Source organism: Neoarius graeffei, chromosome 24 (assembly GCF_027579695.1).
Source record: "Neoarius graeffei isolate fNeoGra1 chromosome 24, fNeoGra1.pri, whole genome shotgun sequence".
Lineage (NCBI taxonomy): Eukaryota > Metazoa > Chordata > Actinopteri > Siluriformes > Ariidae > Neoarius > Neoarius graeffei.
Window position 1 is genome coordinate 54,332,056 of NC_083592.1, and position 21,969 is coordinate 54,354,024.

A 21,969-nucleotide genomic window follows, 5' to 3' on the forward strand; every position below is an offset into this window, starting at 1 on the left:
ACACGGTCGAATGCCTTCTCCAGATCCACAAAGCACATGTGGACTGGTTGGGCAAACTCCCATGAACCCTCGAGCACCCTATGAAGGGTATAGAGCTGGTCCAGTGTTCCGCGACCAGGACGAAAACCGCATTGTTCCTCCTGGATCCGAGGTTCGACTATTGGTCGAATTCTCCTCTCCAGTACCCTGGAGTAAACCTTCCCTGGGAGGCTGAGAAGTGTGATTCCCCTATAATTGGGGCACACTCTCCGGTCCCCTTTCTTAAAAAGAGGGACCACCACCCCAGTCTGCCACTCCAGAGGCACTGTCCCTGACCGCCACGCGATGTTGCAGAGGCGTGTCAACCAAGACAGCCCCACAACATCCAGAGACTTGAGATACTCAGGGCGGATCTCATCCACCCCCGGTGCCTTGCCACCGAGGAGCTTGCAAACCACCTCAGTGACTTCGGCTTGGGTAATGGACGAGTCCACCTCTGAGTCATCAGCCTCAGTCTCCTCAGTGGAAGACATGACGGTGGGATTGAGGAGATCCTCAAAGTATTCCTTCCACCGCCCGACAATGTCCCCAGTCGAGGTCAACAGCTCCCCACCCGCACTGTAAACAGTGTTGGCAGAGTACTGCTTCCCCCTCCTGAGGCGCCGGACGGTTTGCCAGAATTTCTTCGAGGCCGACCGATAGTCCTTCTCCATGGCCTCCCCGAACTCCTCCCAGTTCCGAGTTTTTGCCTCCGCAACTGCCCGAGCTGCAGCACGCCTGGCCTGCCGATACCCGTCAGCTGCCTCGGGAGTCCTGGAGGTTAACATGGCCCGATAGGACTCCTTCTTCAGCTTGACGGCATCCCTTACTTCTGGTGTCCACCACCGGGTTCGGGGATTGCCGCCACGACAGGCACCGGAGACCTTGCGGCCACAGCTCTGAACAGCTGCGTCCACAATGGAGGTAGAGAACATGGTCCACTCAGACTCAATGTCCCCCGCCTCCCTCGGAAGCTGGGAAAAGCTCTCCCGGAGGTGGGAGTTAAAGACCTCCCCGACAGAGTGCTCGGCCAGACGTTCCCAGCAGACCCTCACCATACGTTTGGGCCTGCCAGGTCTGTCCAGCTTCCTCCTCCACCAGCGGATCCAACTCACCACCAGGTGGTGATCAGTTGACAGCTCAGCCCCTCTCTTCACCCGAGTGTCCAAGACATAGGGCCGGAGATCAGATGAAACGACTACAAGGTCTATCATTGACCTCCGACCTAAGGTGTCCTGGTGCCACGTGCACTTATGGACACCCCTATGCTCGAACATGGTGTTCGTTATGGACAAACCATGACTAGCACAGAAGTCCAATAACAAAACACCACTCGGGTTCAGATCGGGGAGGCCGTTCCTCCCAACCACGCCCCTCCAGGTGTCACTGTCATCTCCCACGTGAGCATTGAAGTCCCCCAGTAACACAATGGAGTCCCCAGTCTGAGCACTCCTCAGTACCTCTCCCAGGGACTCCAAGAAGGCCGGATACTCTATACTGCTATTTGGGCCATAGGCACAAACAACAGCAAGAGCCCTCTCCCCAATCCGAAGGCGCAGCGAGGCGACCCTCTCGTTCACTGGGGTAAACTCCAACACATGGCGGCTGAGCTGGGGAGCTATAAGCAAGCCCACACCAGCCCGCCGCCGCTCACCACGGGCGACTCCAGAGAAGTGGAGAGTCCAGCCCCTCTCGAGGAGCTGGGTTCCAGAGCCCAAGCTGTGCGTGGAGGTGAGCCCGACTATCTCTAGCCGGTACCTCTCAACCTCCCGCACAAGCTCAGGCTCTTTCCCCCCCAGCGAAGTGACATTCCATGTCCCAACAGCCAGCCGCTGTGTCCGGGGATCAGGTCGTCGAGGCCCCTGCCTTCGACTGCCACCCAATCCACATTGCACCAGTCCCCTACTGCTACCTCTGTGGGTGGTGAACCCACAGGAGGTCGGGCCCACGTCAGCTCTTCGGGCTGAGCCCGGCCGGGCCCCATGGGCAAAGGCCCGGCCACCAAGCGCTCGCATACGAGCCCCAACCCCGGGCCTGGCTCCAGGGTGGGGCCCCGGCTGCGTCATCCCGGGCGACGTCACGGTCCTCGGATTTTTCTCCATAGGGGTTTTGGTGAATTTGGTAAATTTTTAGTTTCATCCAGAAATTTTAATTTCAGTCCATCATTAACGATCAATAAAACTAATCCTGTCTGAAACGGAGCAATAAAGTCTCATCTTGCACTCAGGTGAGGGTGTAGATACGACACAGAGGGAACGTCACGGACACTGTAGTTACATTTCTACTTGATATCACATACAGTGGTACTTGAAAGTTTGTCAACCCTTTAGAATTTTCTATATTTCTGCATAAATATGACCTAAAACATCATCAGAATTTTCACACAAGTCCTAAAAGTAGATAAAGAGAACCCAGTTAAACAAATGAGACAAAAATATTATACTTGGTCATTTATTTATTGAGAAAAATGATCCAATATTACATATCTGTGAGTGGCAAAAGTATGTGAACCTTTGCTTTCAGTATCTGGTGTGACCCCCTTGTGCAGCAATAACTGCAGCTAAACGTTTGCAGTAACTGCTGATCAGTCCTGCACACCGGCTTGGAGGAATTTTAGCCCGTTCCTCCGTACAGAACAGCTTCAACTCTGAGATGTTGGTGGGTTTCCTCACATGAACTGCTCGCTTCAGGTCCTTCCACAACATTTTGATTGGATTAAGGTCAGGACTTTGACTTGGCCATTCCAAAACATTAACTTTATTCTTCTTTAACCATTCTTTGGTAGAACGACTTGTGTGCTTAGGGTCATTGTCTTGGTGCATGACCCACCTTCTCTTGAGATTCAGTTCATGGACAGATGTCCTGACATTTTCCCTTTAGAATTTGCTGGTATAATTCAGAATTCATTGTTTCACCAATGATGGCAAGACATTCTGGCCCAGATGCAACAAAACAGGCCCAAACCATGATACTACCACCACCATGTTTCACAGATGGGAGAAGGTTCTTATGCTGGAATGCAGTGTTTTCCTTTCTCCAAACATAACGCTTCTCATTTAAACCAAAAAGGTCTATTTTGGTCTCATCCATCCACATGATTTTCCATTAGCCTTCTGGCTTGTCCACATGATCTTTAGCAAACTGCAGACGAACAGCAATGTTCTTTTTGGAGAGCAGTGGCTTTCTCCTTGCAACCCTGCCATGCACACCATTGTTGTTCAGTGTTCTCCTGATGGTGGACTCATGGACATTAACATTAGCCAATGTGAGAGAGGCCTTCAGTTGCTTAGAAGTTACCCTGGGGTCCTTTGTGACCTCGCCGACTATTACACGCCTTGCTCTTGGAGTGATCTTTGTTGGTCGACCACTCCTGGGGAGGGTAACAATGGTCTTGAATTTCCTCCATTTGTACACAATCTGTCTGACTGTGGATTGGTGGAGTCCAAACTCTTTAGAGATGGTTTTGTAACCTTTTCCAGCCTGATGAGCATCAACAATGCTTTTTCTGAGGTCCTCAGAAATCTCCTTTGTTCGTGCCATGATACACTTCCACAAACATGTGTTGTGAAGCTCAGACTTTGATAGATCCCTGTTCTTCAAATAAAACAGGGCGCCCACTCACACCTGATTGTCATCCCATTGATTGAAAACACCTCTCATCTCATCTCATCTCATCTCATTATCTGTAGCCGCTTTATCCTGTTCTACAGGGTCTCAGGCAAACTGGAGCCTACCCCAGCTGACTACGGGCGAAAGGCGGGGTACACCCTGGACAAGTCGCCAGGTCATCACAGGGCTGACACATAGACACAGACAACCATTCACACTCACATTCACACCTACGCTCAATTTAGAGTCACCAGTTAACCTAACCTGCATGTCTTTGGACTGTGGGGGAAACCGGAGCACCCGGAGGAAACCCATGGGGAGAACATGCAAACTCCGCACAGAAAGGCCCTCGCCAGCCACGGGGCTCGAACCCGGACCTTCTTGCTGTGAGGCGACAGCGCTAACCACTACACCACCGTGCCGCCCTGATTGAAAAAAACTGACTCTAATTTCACCTTCAATTAACTGCTAATCCTAGAGGTTCACATACTTTTGCCACTCACAGATATGTAATACTGGATCATTTTCCTCAATAAATAAATAACCAACTATAATATTTTTGTCTCATTTGTTAACTGGGTTCTCTTTATCTACTTTTAGGACTTGTGTGAAAATCTGATGATGTTTCAGGTCATATTTATGCAGAAATATAGAAAATTCTAAAGGGTTCACTAACTTTCAAGCACCACTGTATTCTGTCATTTTTAATAAACTTATTACACCTTGTTTCTCAGCTTGTTATTAAAATGAGCTAAATCTAATAAACACGATTTTTAAAAAATAGCAACTGAGCCAAACACATAAAGCTTCATGCTGGAAAACTCTTTTGGCGTTGTATTTGCTGTTTTATTAAAACCTTTACGCAGGTTATTTAAACCCAAACAGAACACACAGGTGAAGAGTGAAGAGTGTCTAAAATATGTATTCGTTGTTCAGGTTTATTCGGTTCATGTTTTTGATGTTTCGGGGGGGGGGGGTTCTTTCTTTATGAATCCTGCAGGTGCTGGAATTTTTAAAGGTTTATCATAAACTTTATGATTCGGCAGAGTCGGAAAGTGGCTGTTAAAGCTTTTTGAACGTATTCCAGAGCGGCTGCTTCAGACACAGCGCTGAGAGAGAGTGAGTGTAATAAACCTTCTCGTGTGGTTAACTGATTTATTTTTAGTCTCCAAGTTGAAAAATATCGCTGGGTGGAGTTTAAACACACAGCTGTTGATGAGTGATAAAAAAAAAAATCAGATACGTCAGTAATCTGGTTTATGACACACAGGACCAGTCAAAAGTTTGGACACAGCTTCGAATTCAGTGTATTTTTATTTTTAATTTTTATTAATTAAAAGTCACTTAAGGTCTTAAAGTGATGATGGATGTCATTTCTCTTTACTTACTGTAGTTGTTCAGTTCTTGACATAATACTGTATGGATTACTACAGTTGTAGAATAAGGCTATTTACTTATTTAGTCTTCTTCTTCTTCTTCTTCTTCTGGCTGCTCCCGATTAGGGGTCGCCACAGCGGATCTTTCGTCTCCATTGGTCCCTGTCTTCCGCATCCTTCTCTACCACACCTGCCACTTTCATGTCCTCTCTCACCACATCCATGTATCTCCTCTTTGGCCTTCCTCGTTTTCGTTTGCCTGGCAGCTCCATCCTCAACATTCTCCTTCCAACATGCTCTGCATCTCTTCTCAGGATGTGCCCAGACCATCTCAGTCTCATCTCTCTTAGCTTCATTCCCAAGCTCTCCACATGTGCTGTCCCTCTGATGTGCTCATTCCTTATCCTGTCCAACCTCCCATCGCAAACCTTAAGGGAACAGTCCACCGTACTTCCATAATGAAATATGTTCTTTTCTGAATTGAGACGAGCTGATCCGTACTTCTCCGAGCTTTGCGCGACCTCCCAGTCAGTCAGACGCGCTGTCACTCCTGTTAGCAATGTAGCTAGGCTCAGCATGGCCAATGGTATTTTTTGGGGCTGTAGTTAGATGCGACCAAACTCTTCCACGTTTTTCCTGTTTACATAGGTTTATATGACCAGTGACATGAAACAAGTTCAGTTACACAAATTGAAACGTGGCGATTTTCTATGCTATGGAAAGTCCGCACTATAATGACAGGCATACTAACACCTTCTGCGCGCTTCGACAGCGCATTGATACCGCAGGGCATTCGCCCGCCTGGCCGTGCCCGACGAGGAGCACTCTCGGCCGGCTTGGGAGGCAGACGGCAGCCCCTCCTGGAAGTGTGGTTTTACCATGGGCCTCATGCGGAAAAATGACAAAGTCCTAGTTTTACCATGGGCCTTAGGCTGAAAAAATGACAAAGTCCCAGTTTTACCATGGGGCTTGAGTTGTACCATTCTTTTTAGACAGTGCGGACGGACCAGGGCATTTGCCCGCCTGGCCGTGCCCGACGAGGAGCGCTCTCGGCCGGCTCGGGAGGCAGACGGCAGCCCCTCCTGGAAGTGCAGTTTTACCATGGGCCTGTGAAGGTATCAATGCGCTGTCGAAGCGCGCAGAAGGTGTTAGTACGCCTGTCATTATAGTGCGGACTTTCCATAGCATAGAAAATCGCCACATTTCAATTTGTGTAACTGAACTTGTTTCATGTCACTGGTCATATAAACCTATGTAAACAGGAAAAACGTGGAAGAGTTTGGTCGCATCTAACTACAGCCCCAAAAAATACCGTTGGCCATGCTGAGCCTAGCTACATTGCTAACAGGAGTAAACAGGAGTGACAGCGCGTCTGACTGACTGGGAGGTCGCGCAAAGCTCGGAGAGGTACGGATCAGCTCGTCTCAATTCAGAGAAGAACATATTTCATTATGGAAGTACGGTGGACTGTTCCTTTAACATCCTCAACTCCGCCACCTCCAACTTTGCCTCCTGTCTCTTCGTTAAGGGTCCGGTCTCCAATCCATACATCACAGCTGGTCTCACTACTGTCTTATACATCTTACCTTTCACTTTTGCTGGGACTTTCCGATCACAAATGACTCCCAACATCCTTCTCCAACTGCTCCACCTTGCCTGCACTCGCTTTCTCACCTCACTATCGCAGCCCCCATTTTCCTGCACAGTTGACCCCAGGTACTTGAATTCACCAACTTTCTTTACGTCTACTCCTTGCGTCTTCACTACACTCTCATCCCCATTCTCATTGATGCACATGTATTCTGTTTTGCTACTGCTCACCTTCATTCCTCTTCGTTCCAGTGTGTACCTCCATCTCTCCAAACCCAACTCAACCTCCTTTCTATTTTCACCACATATCACAACATCATCCACAAACATCATGTTCCATGGCGACTCTTGCCTCACTTCGTCCGTCAAGCTATCCATCACTATGGCAAACAAGAAAGGACTCAAAGCAGATCCTTGATGGATTCCCACCTTCACCTTGAACCATTCATTCGTTCCAACTACACACCTCACTGCTGTTTCACTGTTCTCATACATGTCTTGCACCACTCTGATATACTTCTCAATCACTCCACTCTTTTTCTCATACAATACCATAACTCATCTCTCAGCACTCTATCGTATGCCTTCTCCAGGTCTACAAACACACAATGTACTGTAGCTTTCTCTGGCCTTCCCTGTACTTCTCCATTAACATTCTTAAATGCAAAAATTTTATTATTTACTATTTACTGTTTGCTGATTTCAAATGCATTAATAAGGCAAGAAACTCGTCCACTAATTAACTTTTGATGAAGCACCTGTTAATTGAAAAGCGTTCCAGGTGACGACCTCATGAAGCTGGTTAAGATAATGCCAATAGTGCGTAAAGCGTCATCAAGGTAAACGCTGGATAGGTTGAAGAATCTAAAAGATTAAACATACTTTGTTTTTCATTTTTTTTCACTTATTTTTGTTTATCACATAATTTCAGATATGTTCCATGTGTTATTTCATAGTTCAGTGTTGTTCTACAGTGTAGAAAATAGTCACAATACAGAAAAACCTATGAATGAGTAGAGTAGGGGTGTACATATATTATTCATAACAGAATAATATACATTTCCAATGCATTAATTACAATGCATTAATTACATTATTCAGTTGTTGCTATGGTAACATTTCATTATCCTACTCCATTCTTGGTGCTTTTATTGAACATTTCTACACATTGTCAGATATAAAACTTTACTTTCTGTGCAAAAACACATAAGAAATATATATTTCAAAATATATGGAAATATTTGAAATCGGTCCTTTTTTTTTTTTTAAAGGACCGATTAAACGTTTCATGTATATTTGAGAATACATTTGCTTGTGTTGATTGTGAATCACTTTCCCTCATCATATTTACACCGATCAGCCATAACATTAACACCACTGACAGGTGAAGAAGTGAATAACATTGATTATCTCATTACACTGGCGCCTGTCAAGCGGTGGGATAGATTAAACAGCAAGAAAGAGAACAGTCAGTTCTTGAAGTTGATGTGTTGGAAGCAGGAAAAATGGGCGAGCATAAGGATCTGAGCGACTTTGACAAATCGTGATGGTGAGATGACTGGGTCTGAGCGTCTCCAAAATGGCACATCTTGTGGGGTGTTCCCGGTATGCAGTGGTTAGTACTGAACAAAAGTGGGCCAAGGATCCAAAGGACAACCGGTGAACCGGCGACAGGGTCATGGGTAGAGAAGGCTCATTGATTCGCATGGAGCATGAAGGCTAGCTCATATGGTCCAATCCCACCCACAGAAGAGCTACTGTAGTACAGTACAAACTGCTGAAAAAGTTAACGCTGACACCTTTATTTTAGCCATTATTATTATTATTATTATTAGTAGTAGTAGTAGTAGTAGTAGTATCTGTTTTACATTATTTGTTGTACTTTACCATAAAAAAAGTAAGCATTTTCTTCCAGATTCTCAACAATTCCTCCAGCATACTAACACACGATTTTAAATCACACTACGAATCAAAATCATAAACACTAACCAAAGATCTGTTTAAAAGCTGAAACTTGGGCCTGTGCACAGAAACTTAATTTGAAAAAAAAAAAAACCTGTTTAAAAAAAAATAAAAGACAGCAGAGAGTCAGTCAGAAACGAGTTCATTCCGTGGCTGTGGTCTAAATTGAGATGGGCGTAATCTGTTTAATTTGGGTCGACGTTTTGCCCTGAGCAAAGATAATGAACATGTTGAAACACTGAACATCCAAGGTTCATGCCATCCCATAATTCTGACCAATCAGACCTGAGGATTGAACTGCACAGTTGTTGGATAAACAGTGAATATTATAAACTGTTGACACATTTGGAAAATGTTGATGACAGAGGACGTTCTGTACATGGTTTGACTGGGTGCTATCCAAATTACGTTAAATTTTACACACACACATACACGCACACTTAAGCTTTATTTGCTCTTTCTCAACCGGTCGAGCATAGTTTCCTTCAGCTGACCTGATTCTTGTCGTGTACATCACTCTGTCGTGTCCTGGAGGCTGGTGTTCACGTTTACATTTCACTGTTGCACTTTTACACCGTTACACATCTCTCCATTTATACACTTTTGAAGCAGAGGGCAGATCCCTCGTCCCCTTTAACCCTTCAAGCATTTTACTGCTCTTCAGGTCACACATAAAAGGATTGGAAAACTCGCTGCAGGCTTGAACTCACACACACTGACTGGAGGTGGAGCTTTAGTGATCAAAGCCTGTCAGGGTTCCGGGTAGGGGACAGGGGCCTCTGTGTTGTATTGTTTTTGCCCTCAGGCCGGTGATTAGAGGGTAGGGGCAGGAAGATGATCGCCATCTGACCCTCACTGCACTGACATGAAGTCATAAAAAGACGTGTTTAAATGTGCGTATGAGGTTGTGACGATACAATGGTACGTCTCGATAAGAAAAAAGCTAAAATAGTCCGATCATTAAAGATATCCTCTACATCGATGTCACGAGAAACTTTTTTTTTTTTTTTAACATTTTAGATGTGAGAAATGACAAAGTAGTATTTGTGTATTATTCGGATAAACGTAAGTTCACTTTAACCCTGAAAAGACTCGCTTTTTACTCCTGATGTAAATAATGTACCATTTTTATAATAAAAATAATGTACATTATGTCAAACGGATTTGAGCAGCTTTAACGACGAAATTGAATTTGTTCATTAAATGTAGAATAACTTCAGAAAAACGTCAAACTTGTCAGAAATTGGCAAAAAAAAATCAAAGATCATAAATTAATAATTAATAATTAATTACCAAAGGTAAGCGTCCGTATGGTGAAGTTTGCTGTAAGGAGATGTTTGTGTTTATTTACGGAAGGAGTCTCCAGTGTCAGCGCTTTGGAACGCTCAGGGATGAGATGGACGCTTTGCGGTTTCTGTGTAAAGAACTGTTAAATGAGCCGTATTTCCTAAAAGGGGAGCAATGCAACGATAAAATCATTAACCGTGATTACAATTTCGGAAAATATCGCGATACAAAAATATCTATTAGCACACAAAAGCTGAGACTGTGATGTAGTGAAAGGCGCCATGTTGGTTTGGCTGATTATCATTGCATGAGTTTATCCTGGCGTTCCTCTGCTTGTGTGTGTGTGTGTGTGTATTGTGAGTTTTCTGCTCATATGCCCCAGGCTCCGATGTGCTCGAACAGGTGTGCATATAGGAATACATCATTCAAAATCTCATGCAAAGCAGCCATTGTGCTTCACACAGTCAAAACCCAAGTCAAATGAGACGGCGCATCGAAAAGAATCACAAATACGGCTTTTACAAAAACACTTTCCTGTAGAAACGCAGAAAAAACAACAACATCAACAAAACAAAAATGAAAAGCCGGTCACTGACCGGAGGTTCGATTTCCTCCCAGAACAAAACAACAACAACAACAACACAAAGCCACTAGCGAGCAGATAAAGAGCCGCGGCGTCACTGAAAGCTCCTTTCTGTGGCGAGGAGAATCTGGGAAGCGGTTTTTTGATCGAGGAAGAAAAGAGACGGAGACACCCTTCAGGATTCCCCTCACAATGGCTGAAACCAGATCGCCGTCGCCTCGGGCTCGAGGATCTCCCTTTGTGTGTACTGAAAGGCGAGGAGAACTCGTAATTACGCCTTTATCCTGCGAGCGCTCGGCTCCGGTTCTCCACTGATCCGTTTTACACATCAGAGTTTCACTGCGCAGAGTGTTGGCTCACTTTCACCCTGAGAGCAACGACACAAAACATCACATCACATCAGCGCCTTCATACTGCTATCTATCTATCTATCTATCTATCTATCTATCTATCTATCTATCTATCTATCTATCTATCTATCTATCTATCTATACTGCAAAAAATTGAAAACTGAATTTGAGGAGAAAATTCCTTAATACTAGTGAAATGATCTTGCTGCACGGACAGATATTTTTACTTGATAAAACATCTTAGAATAAGTTGGTTGCAATCTAGAACGAGGTTTAATAATCTCAGAATTGGTGTCTTGTATTCTTCTAATAGGAAATGCGAGATCGTTTCAACTATTTTCAAGATATTTTCACTTGCTAAGATATCATTTTTTGCAATCTATCTATCTATCTATCTATCTATCTATCTATCTATCTATCTATCTATCTATCTATCTATCTATCTATCTATCTATCTATCTGTCGGCCTGACTCTCTCTTTCTCTCTCTCTCTCTCTCTCTCTCTCTATCTGTCTGTCTGTTTGCCTGTCTGTCTGTCTGTCCTCTACACATCCTGTTTATCTGTCAGTCTACACATCTGTAGAACTTTGCACGGGTGGGTGGAGCACAGAAGTACGGCAGGCCAGAACTGAGTTTCCAAAAACTCTTTATTAACACTTTTCAGCATTTTCACTCTCCCAGACACTCAGACAGACGCACGCACATCAGCCGTCTGGTTGGGGAGAGAGCTCTCTTCCTCTGCTCTCTCTCTCCTTATATCGGGTGTGGTCGCTTGGAAGACACACAAACACAGGTTAATTGACATCAGGTGTAGTGATTCTGCCACTTACCTTCCCTGACTCCGCCCTCCGGTCACAGACCGACGCTTGACCATGCCCCCGCTGCCACATACCCCCACCGCCCGACTCAGGCCGGGCAACTGACCGGCCTGCAGCCGACTCCCCCCCCACGGGAGATGAAGTCCACCACAACCATCTGCGCCCCTGGCCTGTGGATCACCTTGAAGTTAAAGGGCTGGAGTGCCAGATACCAATGGGTGATCCACGCGTTGGCATCCTTCATTCGGTGGAGTCACTGGAGGGGTGCGTGGTCCGAACAGAGGGTGAAAGGGCGTCCCAGCAGGTAGTAGCGGAGGGCAAGGACCGCCCATTTGATGGCTAGGCACTCCTTCTCGATTGTGCTGTAGCGCCCCTCACGCACTGACAGCTTCCTGCTGATGTACAGCACGGGGTGATCCTCCCCCTCCACCTCCTGGGACAAAATAGCCCCCAGCCCTCTGTCCGACGTGTCCGTCTGCAACATAAAGGGGAGAGAAAAGTCAGGGGAGTGTAACAGTGGCCCCCCACACAGTGCAGCCTTCACCTCAGAGAAAGCCCGCTGGCATTGCTCCGTCCATTGGACCGGATCTGGTGCCCCCTTTTTAGTGAGATCAGTCAGCGGGTTGATGACGTCCGAATAATTAGGTATAAGCCTACGATAGTAGCCAGCCAGCCCCAGCAACTGTCTCACCCCCTTTTTGGTCTTGGGCCTCGGGCAGGCCGCAATCGCTGCTGTCTTATTAATTTGGGGACGCACCTGCCCATTGTCCAAGTGGAAGCCCAGATACCGTACTTCCACCCGCCCAATCGCACACTTCTTCGGGTTGGCTGTGAGACCCGCTCACTTCAGCGACCCAAGGACGGCCCTCAGGTGCTGCAGATGCCGTGGCCAGTCATTACTATAGATTATTATGTCGTCCAAGTATGCGGCCGCGTAGGTGGCGTGGGGGCGGAGGACCCTGTCCATGAGCCGCTGGAACGTAGCGGGTGCCCCAAACAGCCCAAAAGGAAGTGTGACAAATTGGTGCAAGCCAAACGGTGTGGAAAAGGCTGTTTTTTCTCCGGATAATGGAGTCAAGGGGATCTGCCAATAACCCTTTGTCAAATCCAGTGTCCAGAGCCGTGCTTAGTCGATCCAGCAACTCGTCAATGCGAGGCATTGGGTATGTGTCGAATTTAGACACCGCGTTGACTTTTCTATAGTCCACACAAAACCGGACTGACCCGTCGGCCTGGGGAACCAAGACCACCGGGCTGCTCTAGTCACTGTGGGACTCCTCGACGATGCCCATTTCGAGCATGGCCTCGAGTTCTTCCCGAACCACCTTTTTCTTGTGTTTGGGTAGCCTGTAAGGGGGGCTGCGCACTACCACCCCCGGGGGCATCTCAATGTGGTGTTCTATGAGGCGGGTGTGGCCGGGCAGGGGCGAGAACACGTCCGAAAATTCGGTCTGCAACTGGGCAACCTCCGTGAGTTGGGTCGGGGAGAGGTGGTCCCACAGGGGACCGGAGAGGTAAGCGATGCCAATGTTCCTTTTTGAACCTCCGGCCCCAGCTCCGCCTTCTCCAGAACCACCGACACCAACGCCACGGGGACCTCCTCGTTCCAGAGTTTAAGCAGATTGAGGTGGTAAATCTGTAGCGCCCCACCCCTGTCCGTTCGCCTCACCTCATAGTCAACGTCCCTGACTCGCCGTTTGACCTCAAAGGGTCCTTGCCACTTGGCGATCAATTTGGAGCTCGACGTGGGCAACAGTACGAGTACTTTATCTCCCGGTGCGAACTCCCTAAGGCGCGTACCCCTGTCGTACAGGTGGATTTGCCATTCTTGAGCCTGCCGCAAATTCTCCTGGGTTAGGTGTGCGAGTGTGTGGAGTTTTGCGCGGAGGTCAATAATGTATTGAATTTCATTTTTGCTCGGTGAAGGTCCCTCCTCCCAATTTTCCCGCAGTACATCTAGGATGCTGCGCGGCTTACGCCCATATAATAATTCGAACGGGGAGAACCCTGTGGAGGCTTGTGGGACCTCTCACACTGCAAATAACAAGGGTTCGAGCCATTTAGCCCAATTGCATGCGTCCTCGCTTAGGAATTTTTAAATTATATTCTTGAGGGTGCGGTTGAACCGTTCAACTAAACTGTCCATTTGTGGGTGATAAACGCTGGTGTGGATCGGCTTAATTCCCAATAACCTATACAGTTCGCGCAGTGTGCGTGACATAAACGAAGTGCCTTGATCAGTCAGAATCTCTTTGGGGATTCCGATTTGGGAGATGACGTGGAAGAGTGCTTCCACAATACTGCATGCTGAGATATTGCGAAGAGGCGCTGCTTCCGGGTATCGCGTTGCATAGTCCACCAGGACTAAAATAAAGCGATACCCTTGTGTTGACCAATCTAATGGCCCAACGAGATCCATCCCAATTCTTTCGAACGGGGTCTCGATTAATGGTAGAGGGCGCAAAGGCGCTTTTGGAATGGCTGCTGGATTTACTAACTGGCATTCGCAGCATGCCGTACACCACCTATGGACATCGCCGCGAATCCCTGGCCAATAGAACCGGGCGATTATTCGGGCTAGTGTCTTATCCTGCCCCAAGTGTCCAGCCATGGGATTAAAGTGAACCGCCTGGAATACCAGTTCCTGGCGGCTCTTTGGGATTAAAAGTTGTGAGACCGTCTCCTTAGTCTGAGTGTCCTGCGTCACTCAGTATAATCTATCTCTCATAATGGAAAAATAGGGGAAGGACGGGGTGGCATTTGGCTGGAGCGTTTGACCATCGATTACTCTCACTTGGTCAAATGCATGCCACAGAGTCTCGTCTCGCGACTGCTCTAACGGGAAATCCGCAAGGGATTCCCCGAGAGAGGGAGGAGGAGCCTGCTGCTCCTCACTCTGACGCAAAGATGACGTAGACGGCTCTGTGACAGCTTGCTCCTGCCAATGCCACTCCGGGACCTCCCCCTGCTGAACTACGGCAGGACCCACTCTTTACTAAATGAGTCATTAACTCCCGAAACCCCGGCCAATCAGTCCCCAAAATTATAGAGTGGGTAAGGCGAGGATTAATCGCCGCCTTTACACTAGATTTCTCCCCTCGAAATAGAATGTGGACCGACACTAAAGAGGTGAACATCCCCGTGCACACACAACACCTTCACCAATTGTGCTCCCCCCAATGCCTCGCCTTGCACCAGGCTTTGGTGGATTGAGGTCTGATTACAGCCAGAGTCCACCAAAACCTGATATGTATCCCCTTGGACACTCACCGTCATGCGGGCCCATCTTCGTTAGGGTGAGGTGGGGTGGGCCCACGGCGATGGAGGTGGTGGACCCCGCCGACGCGAGGAGGTGCCGGAACGCCTGACGATCTTCCTGTTGCACCAGCACCAGGGCCTCGAACCGTTGTTCTTGCTCCTTTCAGAGGGCGAGCAGCGCCTGGTGCTGGCTCTGTTGGGCTGTGGCAAGGGCGTGGATCAGGTCTACGAAGGGGTAGGACTCCATGGGGCTGTTCTCCTCTGTGCTCCGATCCCGGGTTTCGGCACCACTGTAGAACTTTGCACGGGTGGGTGGAGCACAGAAGTACAGCAGGCCACAACTGAGTTTCCAAAAACTCTTTATTAACACTTTTCAGCGTTTTCACTCTCCCAGACACTCAGACAGACCCACACACATCAGCCGTCTGGTTGGGGAGAGAGCTCTCTTCCTCTGCTCTCTCTCTCCTTATATCGGGTGTGGTCGCTTGGAAGACACACAAACACAGGTTAATTGACATCAGGTGTAGTGATTCTGCCACTTACCTTCCCTGACTCCGCCCTCCGGTCACAGACCGACGCTTGACCACGCCCCCGCTGCCACAACATCCTACCTGTCTCTATCTGTTAGTCTGTCTGTCTGTCTTTCTGTCTGCCTGACTCTATCTATCTATCTATCTATCTATCTATCTATCTATCTATCTATCTATCTATCTATCTATCTATCTATCTATCTATCTGTCTGTCTGTCTGTCTGTCTGTCTGTCAATCTACACATCTCTCTATCTATCTGCCTGCCTGTCTGTCTACTTATCTATCTACCTATCTCTGTGTCTGTCTGTCTGTCTGTCTACTTGTCTATCTAGCTATCCCTGTGTCTGTCTATCTGTCATTCTGTCTGTCTACTTGTCTGTCTAGCTATCTCTGTGTCTATCTATCTGTCATTCTGTCTATTTCTATCTGTATGCATTTTTTCTCTTGTTTTTGTGTCAATTTCTGTCTGTCTGTTTGTCTGTGTGCTACCTGTCTGTCTCTGTCTGTTTCTGCCTGTCCCTCTGTGTGTTTCTGTCTGCCTCTCTGTATATCTGTCTGTCTGTCTGTCTCTATCTCTCTGTCACCTTTTAACTATTCATTTATATTTGTTTACCTCTGTCTGTCTGTCTGCCTCTGTCATGTTTTTCTATCGTTTTTGTGTGTGTGTGTGTGTGTGTGTGTGTGTGTGTGTGTGTGTGTGTGTGTGTGTGTGTGTATGAGTGTTTAGTCTATGTCTAGTTCATATCTAGTGTTTATACTGTTTATATTGTCTGTTTGAGTGTTTAGTCTGTGTGTAGTTCTTATCTAGTGTTTACACTGTTTATATTGTGAGTGTTTAGTCTATGTCTTGTTCTTATCTAGTGTTTATACTGTTTATTTATACTGTTTATATTGTTTGAGTGTTTAGTCTATGTCTTGTTCCTATCTAGAGTGTTTATACTGTTTATATTGTTGTTTTTTTCAATTATTCTATTTTTATTTATTGCATTGCCTGTTTGCACCGTGGGTCAGAGAGGACTGAAATTTCATCTGTGCTGTATGTCGAGCATGTATAGCATATTTGACAATAAAGTTGACTTGACTAGACTTTTTTATTTTACTTTATATTAGTTTTCTGTCTGTCTCTCTGTTTATCTGTCTGTCTGTCACTTCCTGTCTTCTGTTTTTCTCTCAATCTCAGTTATTTGTCCCAAAGCTCAATAAACTTTAATTTCATTAGTGCATTAAAGGGAAATGTTAATCAGTTTTTGATTGGCATCAAATGAAGAGGCTTTCAGTTCTGATATGAAGTGGATGATCTGGTTCTCTCTCTCTCTCTCTCTCTCTCTCTCTCTCTCTCTCTGTCTGTCTGTCTGTCTCTCTCTCAGAAACCCAGATGGAGATGTTCAGCCCTGGTGTTACATTGCAGACCAGGAAGACGGAACATACTGGAAGTTCTGCGAGATTCCGAGTTGTCAGAGTGAGTAAAAGGACAGAGGGAGGGATGAGAGCACTGATGGATTGATTATGAGCAGAAAAACGTCTCTAATGGCCCCGCCAATCACAAATACGACACGCCAATGCGCTGATTGATACACTGCACTCCCCACCCAAGGCGTGTGTGTGTGTGTGTGTGTGTGTGTGTGTGTGCACGTGCATCACATCAACACAAATGTATGTTCAAGACTTAGTGGTTATGTGACTTTTTAACATTTACCCATCATTCAGTGAGACTGTGTTACAGCGATGGTTGATGACCAGGTGTGTGTTTTATATATATAAAGTGTCTATCAGTTCCATCGAAGGGGATGTGGTCTATGGATCTGTCAGTCCCAGTGAAGGGGGAGTGGCCTCTCTATTTATCAGTTCCATCGAAGGGGATGTGGTCTATGGATCTGTCAGTCCCAGTGAAGGGGGAGTGGCCTCTCTATTTATCAGTTCCATCAAAGGGCATGTGGTCTATGGATCTGTCAGTCCTAGTGGAGGGGGTGTGGCCTCCCTACTTATCAGTCCCAGTGAAGGGGAGTGGCTTCTCTATTTATCAGTTCCATCGAAGATGATGTGGTCTATGGATCTGTCAGTCCCAGTGAAGGGGTGTGGCTTCTCTATCAGTTCCATCGAAGAAGATGTGGTCTATGGATCTGTCCGTCCCAGTGAAGGGGTGTGGCTTCTCTATTTATCAGTTCCATCGAAGGAGATGTGGTCTATGGATCTGTCCGTCCCAGTGAAGGGGGTGTGGCCTCCCTACTTATCAGTCCCAGTGAAGGGGTGTGGCTTCTCTATTTATCAGTTCCATCGAAGGAGATGTGGTCTATGGATCTGTCCATCCCAGTGAAGGGGGTGGGGCCTCCCTACTTATCAGTTCCAATGAAATAGGTATGGCCTCTCTACTTATCAGTTCTTTTGAAGGAGGTGTGGCCTCTTATCAGTTCCATTGAAAGAGGTGTGGCCTCTTTACTTATCAGTTCTATTGAAGGAGGTGTGGCCTCTCTGCTTATCAGTTCTATTGAAGGAGGTGTGGCCTCTCTGCTTATCAGTTCCATTGAAGGAGGTGTGGCCTCTCTACTTATCAGTTCTATTGTAGGGGGTATGGCCTCTTTATTTATCAGTTCCATTGAAAGACGTGTGCCCTCTCTACTTATCAGTTCTATTGAAGGAGGAGTTTGATAAACACAAGGCTACAAAATTTTTGTAAATTTTAATATTAAAATGATGCTGATGCAGAAACGATCGTAAAAGTAGCAGCACCTGCTCAGAGGTGAAAGCCGAATGATATGTTGAGGACGGTGCCATAATCTCTCTCTGTACAGACATGATTAAGGCTATAAACCACAGCTGCAGGGCTGTTTTTCTTTTTTTTCCTGCACTTATAATACAGTTTTTCATTTTTACAAGCACCAAGTGGGTGTGAGGTTCAGGATTAATGTGACGGCTCGATGCTCTGCATCACGTCATCCATTACAAAACCAAACGCGCTCCCTTTTATGATTTTACATCACGTTCCGAAAATACTTTTCACCTCACTGGTGGAGTGCGGCTCGATTGTCGAGCTCCGTTTTAATTTTTATCATTTTCATACGTCTTTTTTTTTTCCCAGCTGTGATATTGCTCGAGCAAAAGGGTGTGTGGGTGTTGAGTTTGTTCCAGTCTCCAGTGGTTTAACGCCAAAACACACACATTTTCACGATACACTATGGCATATTGTTCGCAAAGTTCAATTATTTTTATATTTAAAATTAAAAAGTACTTAACAATGAAAAATAAAACAGTAGGTAATAAAATTATGTTTATCAGGTACTTGTTAGTGAAAATAATAGTGATGGAAGCCAGTGGCACACTTATAATTTCAGAAGGTATTTTTAAATCTCAAAATTATTTCGACTGTAGGTTTTTTTTTCATTTTGTTTTGTTTTTCACATTGATGGATAAACTTTAAAATAATATCAAAGGCAAATATCTTGAAAGTAGGCAGATTTATGTAATATTTCTAATTTTGAGATTACGATCAAACAAATATATACGACAATCAAGGCTGTTTGTGGACATTGTGCTAAGTACAATTTTTAGTTTTAATGATAGATCTTAATAAATAAGCTTAGTAATATTATATTTCTTTATTAATAATATCATAATGAAGATTAGATGCATTTTCTCTCCCTTAGATTTATTTTTTTGCATTTTTTTTTGGTCAAATTTTACCCATTTCAAATGTCTGTTATACCATATACAGTACTGTACAAAAGCCTTAGGCACGTGTAAAGAAATGCTGTTGACCAAAAAGGTCTTAAAAATAATGAAATTAATTGTTTCAACATTAAAAAATACTATAAGCAGTAAGCCATAATACATGAAACAAAGTCAATATTTATAATGGATCATTATTATGGATTATAATGGATTCAGGTGCCGTAGGTTCGAAACTAATCTTACATCTTCTTGTGTTTTCCTGCTGTACTCTTAAGACTTCATAGTACCAGGCTTGTAGTACTCGAGTCCGACGAGTGTCCTAATTTTAAGGACTCATGACTTGACTTGGACTTGAGCACTGATGACTTGGACTCTGACCAGGACCGCATTAACCCTTGCCGAGGCCCTGGGCAGACACCCCCCCCGAGGCCCCACCCCCGAGGCCCCACCCCCGCCTGTTGTCAACTGCGCTCAGCAAATTCACGCCCTCAGACGTGCCTGTCTAACTTGACACAGAAACTTAAATAATGACAGTGGCACAATTGAACGATAAAACTTTATATCCATCAACACCTGTTTAATCGAGAAAAAGCAATGGTGAAACAGGCAATTGCATGGTGAAAAAATCCATCAGACATCACGGTTAACAAGTCTGGTTAACTGAAGTTTAGCCTCAAGAAGCCTTTGAATGAGGGAGTCAATGAACAACATGTCAAGAACATAACCGAGGCCTACAACAGTTTCTTTAGTATTCAGAACAAGAACATTCATTTGGTATATAACCGTTCGTTTTCATTTTGGAATCCAGGCGACTTTTAACTTGTGAAAACAAAGAGCGATAACAAAGAAAGAAAAATATCTTGCTTCTCAGAAATAAATCTCAAAATGTTAGGCTGTGTGAAACATTTCATCCTTTCACACACGTAATGTCCCAAACAGCAGTGGCACACAGCTTTGCGCATTCAGTTTGACGGCCATGGGTCAACTTACAAGGGCACTTTCCTACTTTTCTGGAAAGCGAAGTCATTAATTAAATCATCGAACTCAAGCTGGCGTAGCGTGGGAAGACATGGTGGACAGTGATCATATTGACAATGACGGGTGATTTATGCGACGGGACAAGGTGGGCTTCCTTACGGGTGGCGAAATGCATCAAAAATGTTATCAATATGATCAAAACTTCTGAAAATATCGTTTCATAATTTCCGATCTCGCTACCTCCGAGGCCCCCTAGTGGCCGAGGCCCTGGGCAGCTGCCCATGAAGCCCATTAGGATAACGCGTCCTTGACTCTGACTCGTGCATTCATTAACCGCATTCAGACTCGTAAATTAGAAACAAGGACTCTTTTTTTTTTCTAACATGCCATAATAATTTGACATAAGATATTTATTATCTACATTAATTTTTATACTAATTTCCTGCAAGAGAATCCTCATTCACCTGTTCATACGTCATGTTCAGGAACAAACTAACGTTAATGGCGCTAAAATGTCTGGAGAGACGCCGCTAGGATTGTCCGATTTGCTTATACAGACTTCTTGTGCAGTGGGAAAAAATGCACTGCTATGTGTTCCATATGTAGAAGAACTATCGAGGAGACGACGCGGTTCAACCTCGAACTTCAGTCGTCATTTGGCAAGACTACACCCAGAGAAGGAAGTGACACGCTATGTTCATTACTCTGTTGATAGTGGGTGGGGCTTGCTGAGCGATGAACAAGCTAGTGTTAACCCTCTCTCATTTGCTCTGTTGATAGTGGGTGGGGCTTGCTGAGCGATGAACTAGCTAGTGTTAACCCTCTCTCATGTTATTTGCTCTGTTGATAGTGGGTGGGGCTTGCTGAGCGATGAACAAGCTAGTGTTAACCCTCTCTCATGTTATTTGCTCTGTTGATAGTGGGCGGGGCTTGCTGAGCGATGAACTAGCTAGTGTTAACCCTCTCTCATGTTATTTGCGCTGTTGATAGTGGGCGGGGCTTGCTGAGCGATGAACAAGCTTTTTATCTGTAGCCTATTAGCTAAAATGGGGGAGTCGAGCAGGAACGTTAGTCCAACACAGTAACAGAGACACTTTCACATAAAGGCAGCAACAGCCACCGTCAAATGGTGCAGATGGAGTCTTGTTCTCGGACTCGACTCGACTCAGTAGTGGACTCGATTCAAAATTTTCTTTAAAGGAGAACTGAAGTCATTTTTAAACTTGCTTTATTCCTTAATTAACGTGTTATTCAATTACGTTTTCGGTTTTAGTAACCTTATATCGTGACTCGTATTGGCAACTAATTGCAATTAAACATTACACTTATCGGCCTATTCGGTTTTTAGCCGTGTTGAATTTAGTTCGTTTGGTCCACGGCAGGCGTCGCTTATCCGCGCGATCTTCACGAGACTTGTGCGCATGGGCGTCGCCACCATTGAATGTGAAGGGGGCGTGTCCCCTTCACATTTTATAATTCTTCGTTTGGATCCCCCCACATTTAGCATACAATATTAGTTCACCCAGCGCCGTTTCTATTGCTTCGTGAAAGAATCCATTCCACTTGATCAATAAGAGAATACACAGACCACTGAAAATCCACTCTGGGTTTTCCGGGCGTTCCCTACAACAGCTCAACGCGTGTGAGTGAATCTCAGTGCAAGCAGAGAAATGTTGGTGCAGCTGCTGGAAAGTGGAGGAGGTGACGTCAGCCCCATTGCCACCTCACAATGTCTAGCTTTTGCTAAAACCTTATTCTTTTGTTATCTGCCCTCAAAATTAACCCTAGGACACGTTAAATTAATGTTCAACTAAACAGTGAAATAAGCTTAGCCTAATGGGGTATTCTTGGTTGATGATGAATTGTTTGCGGTATTTGCTCCTCCCCAGACACAATGGACATAAGGACATTCTTTACAAAGCAGCGGAAAGTCAGTCAGAATT

The 21,969-nt window shown here is 45.5% G+C and overlaps 1 protein-coding gene across 2 annotated transcripts in view; it reads left to right on the top strand.

The window, feature by feature from the left end:
* kremen1 (kringle containing transmembrane protein 1) overlaps positions 1–21,969 on the top strand; it is a 143,671-nt gene that overhangs the window by 83,884 nt on the left and 37,818 nt on the right. For both annotated transcript variants that reach the window (XM_060907472.1, XM_060907474.1), the window contains exon 3: positions 16,750–16,841. In XM_060907472.1, coding sequence (XP_060763455.1) covers positions 16,750–16,841 — 92 coding nt within the window. The remainder of the gene's footprint in view (positions 1–16,749; positions 16,842–21,969) is intronic.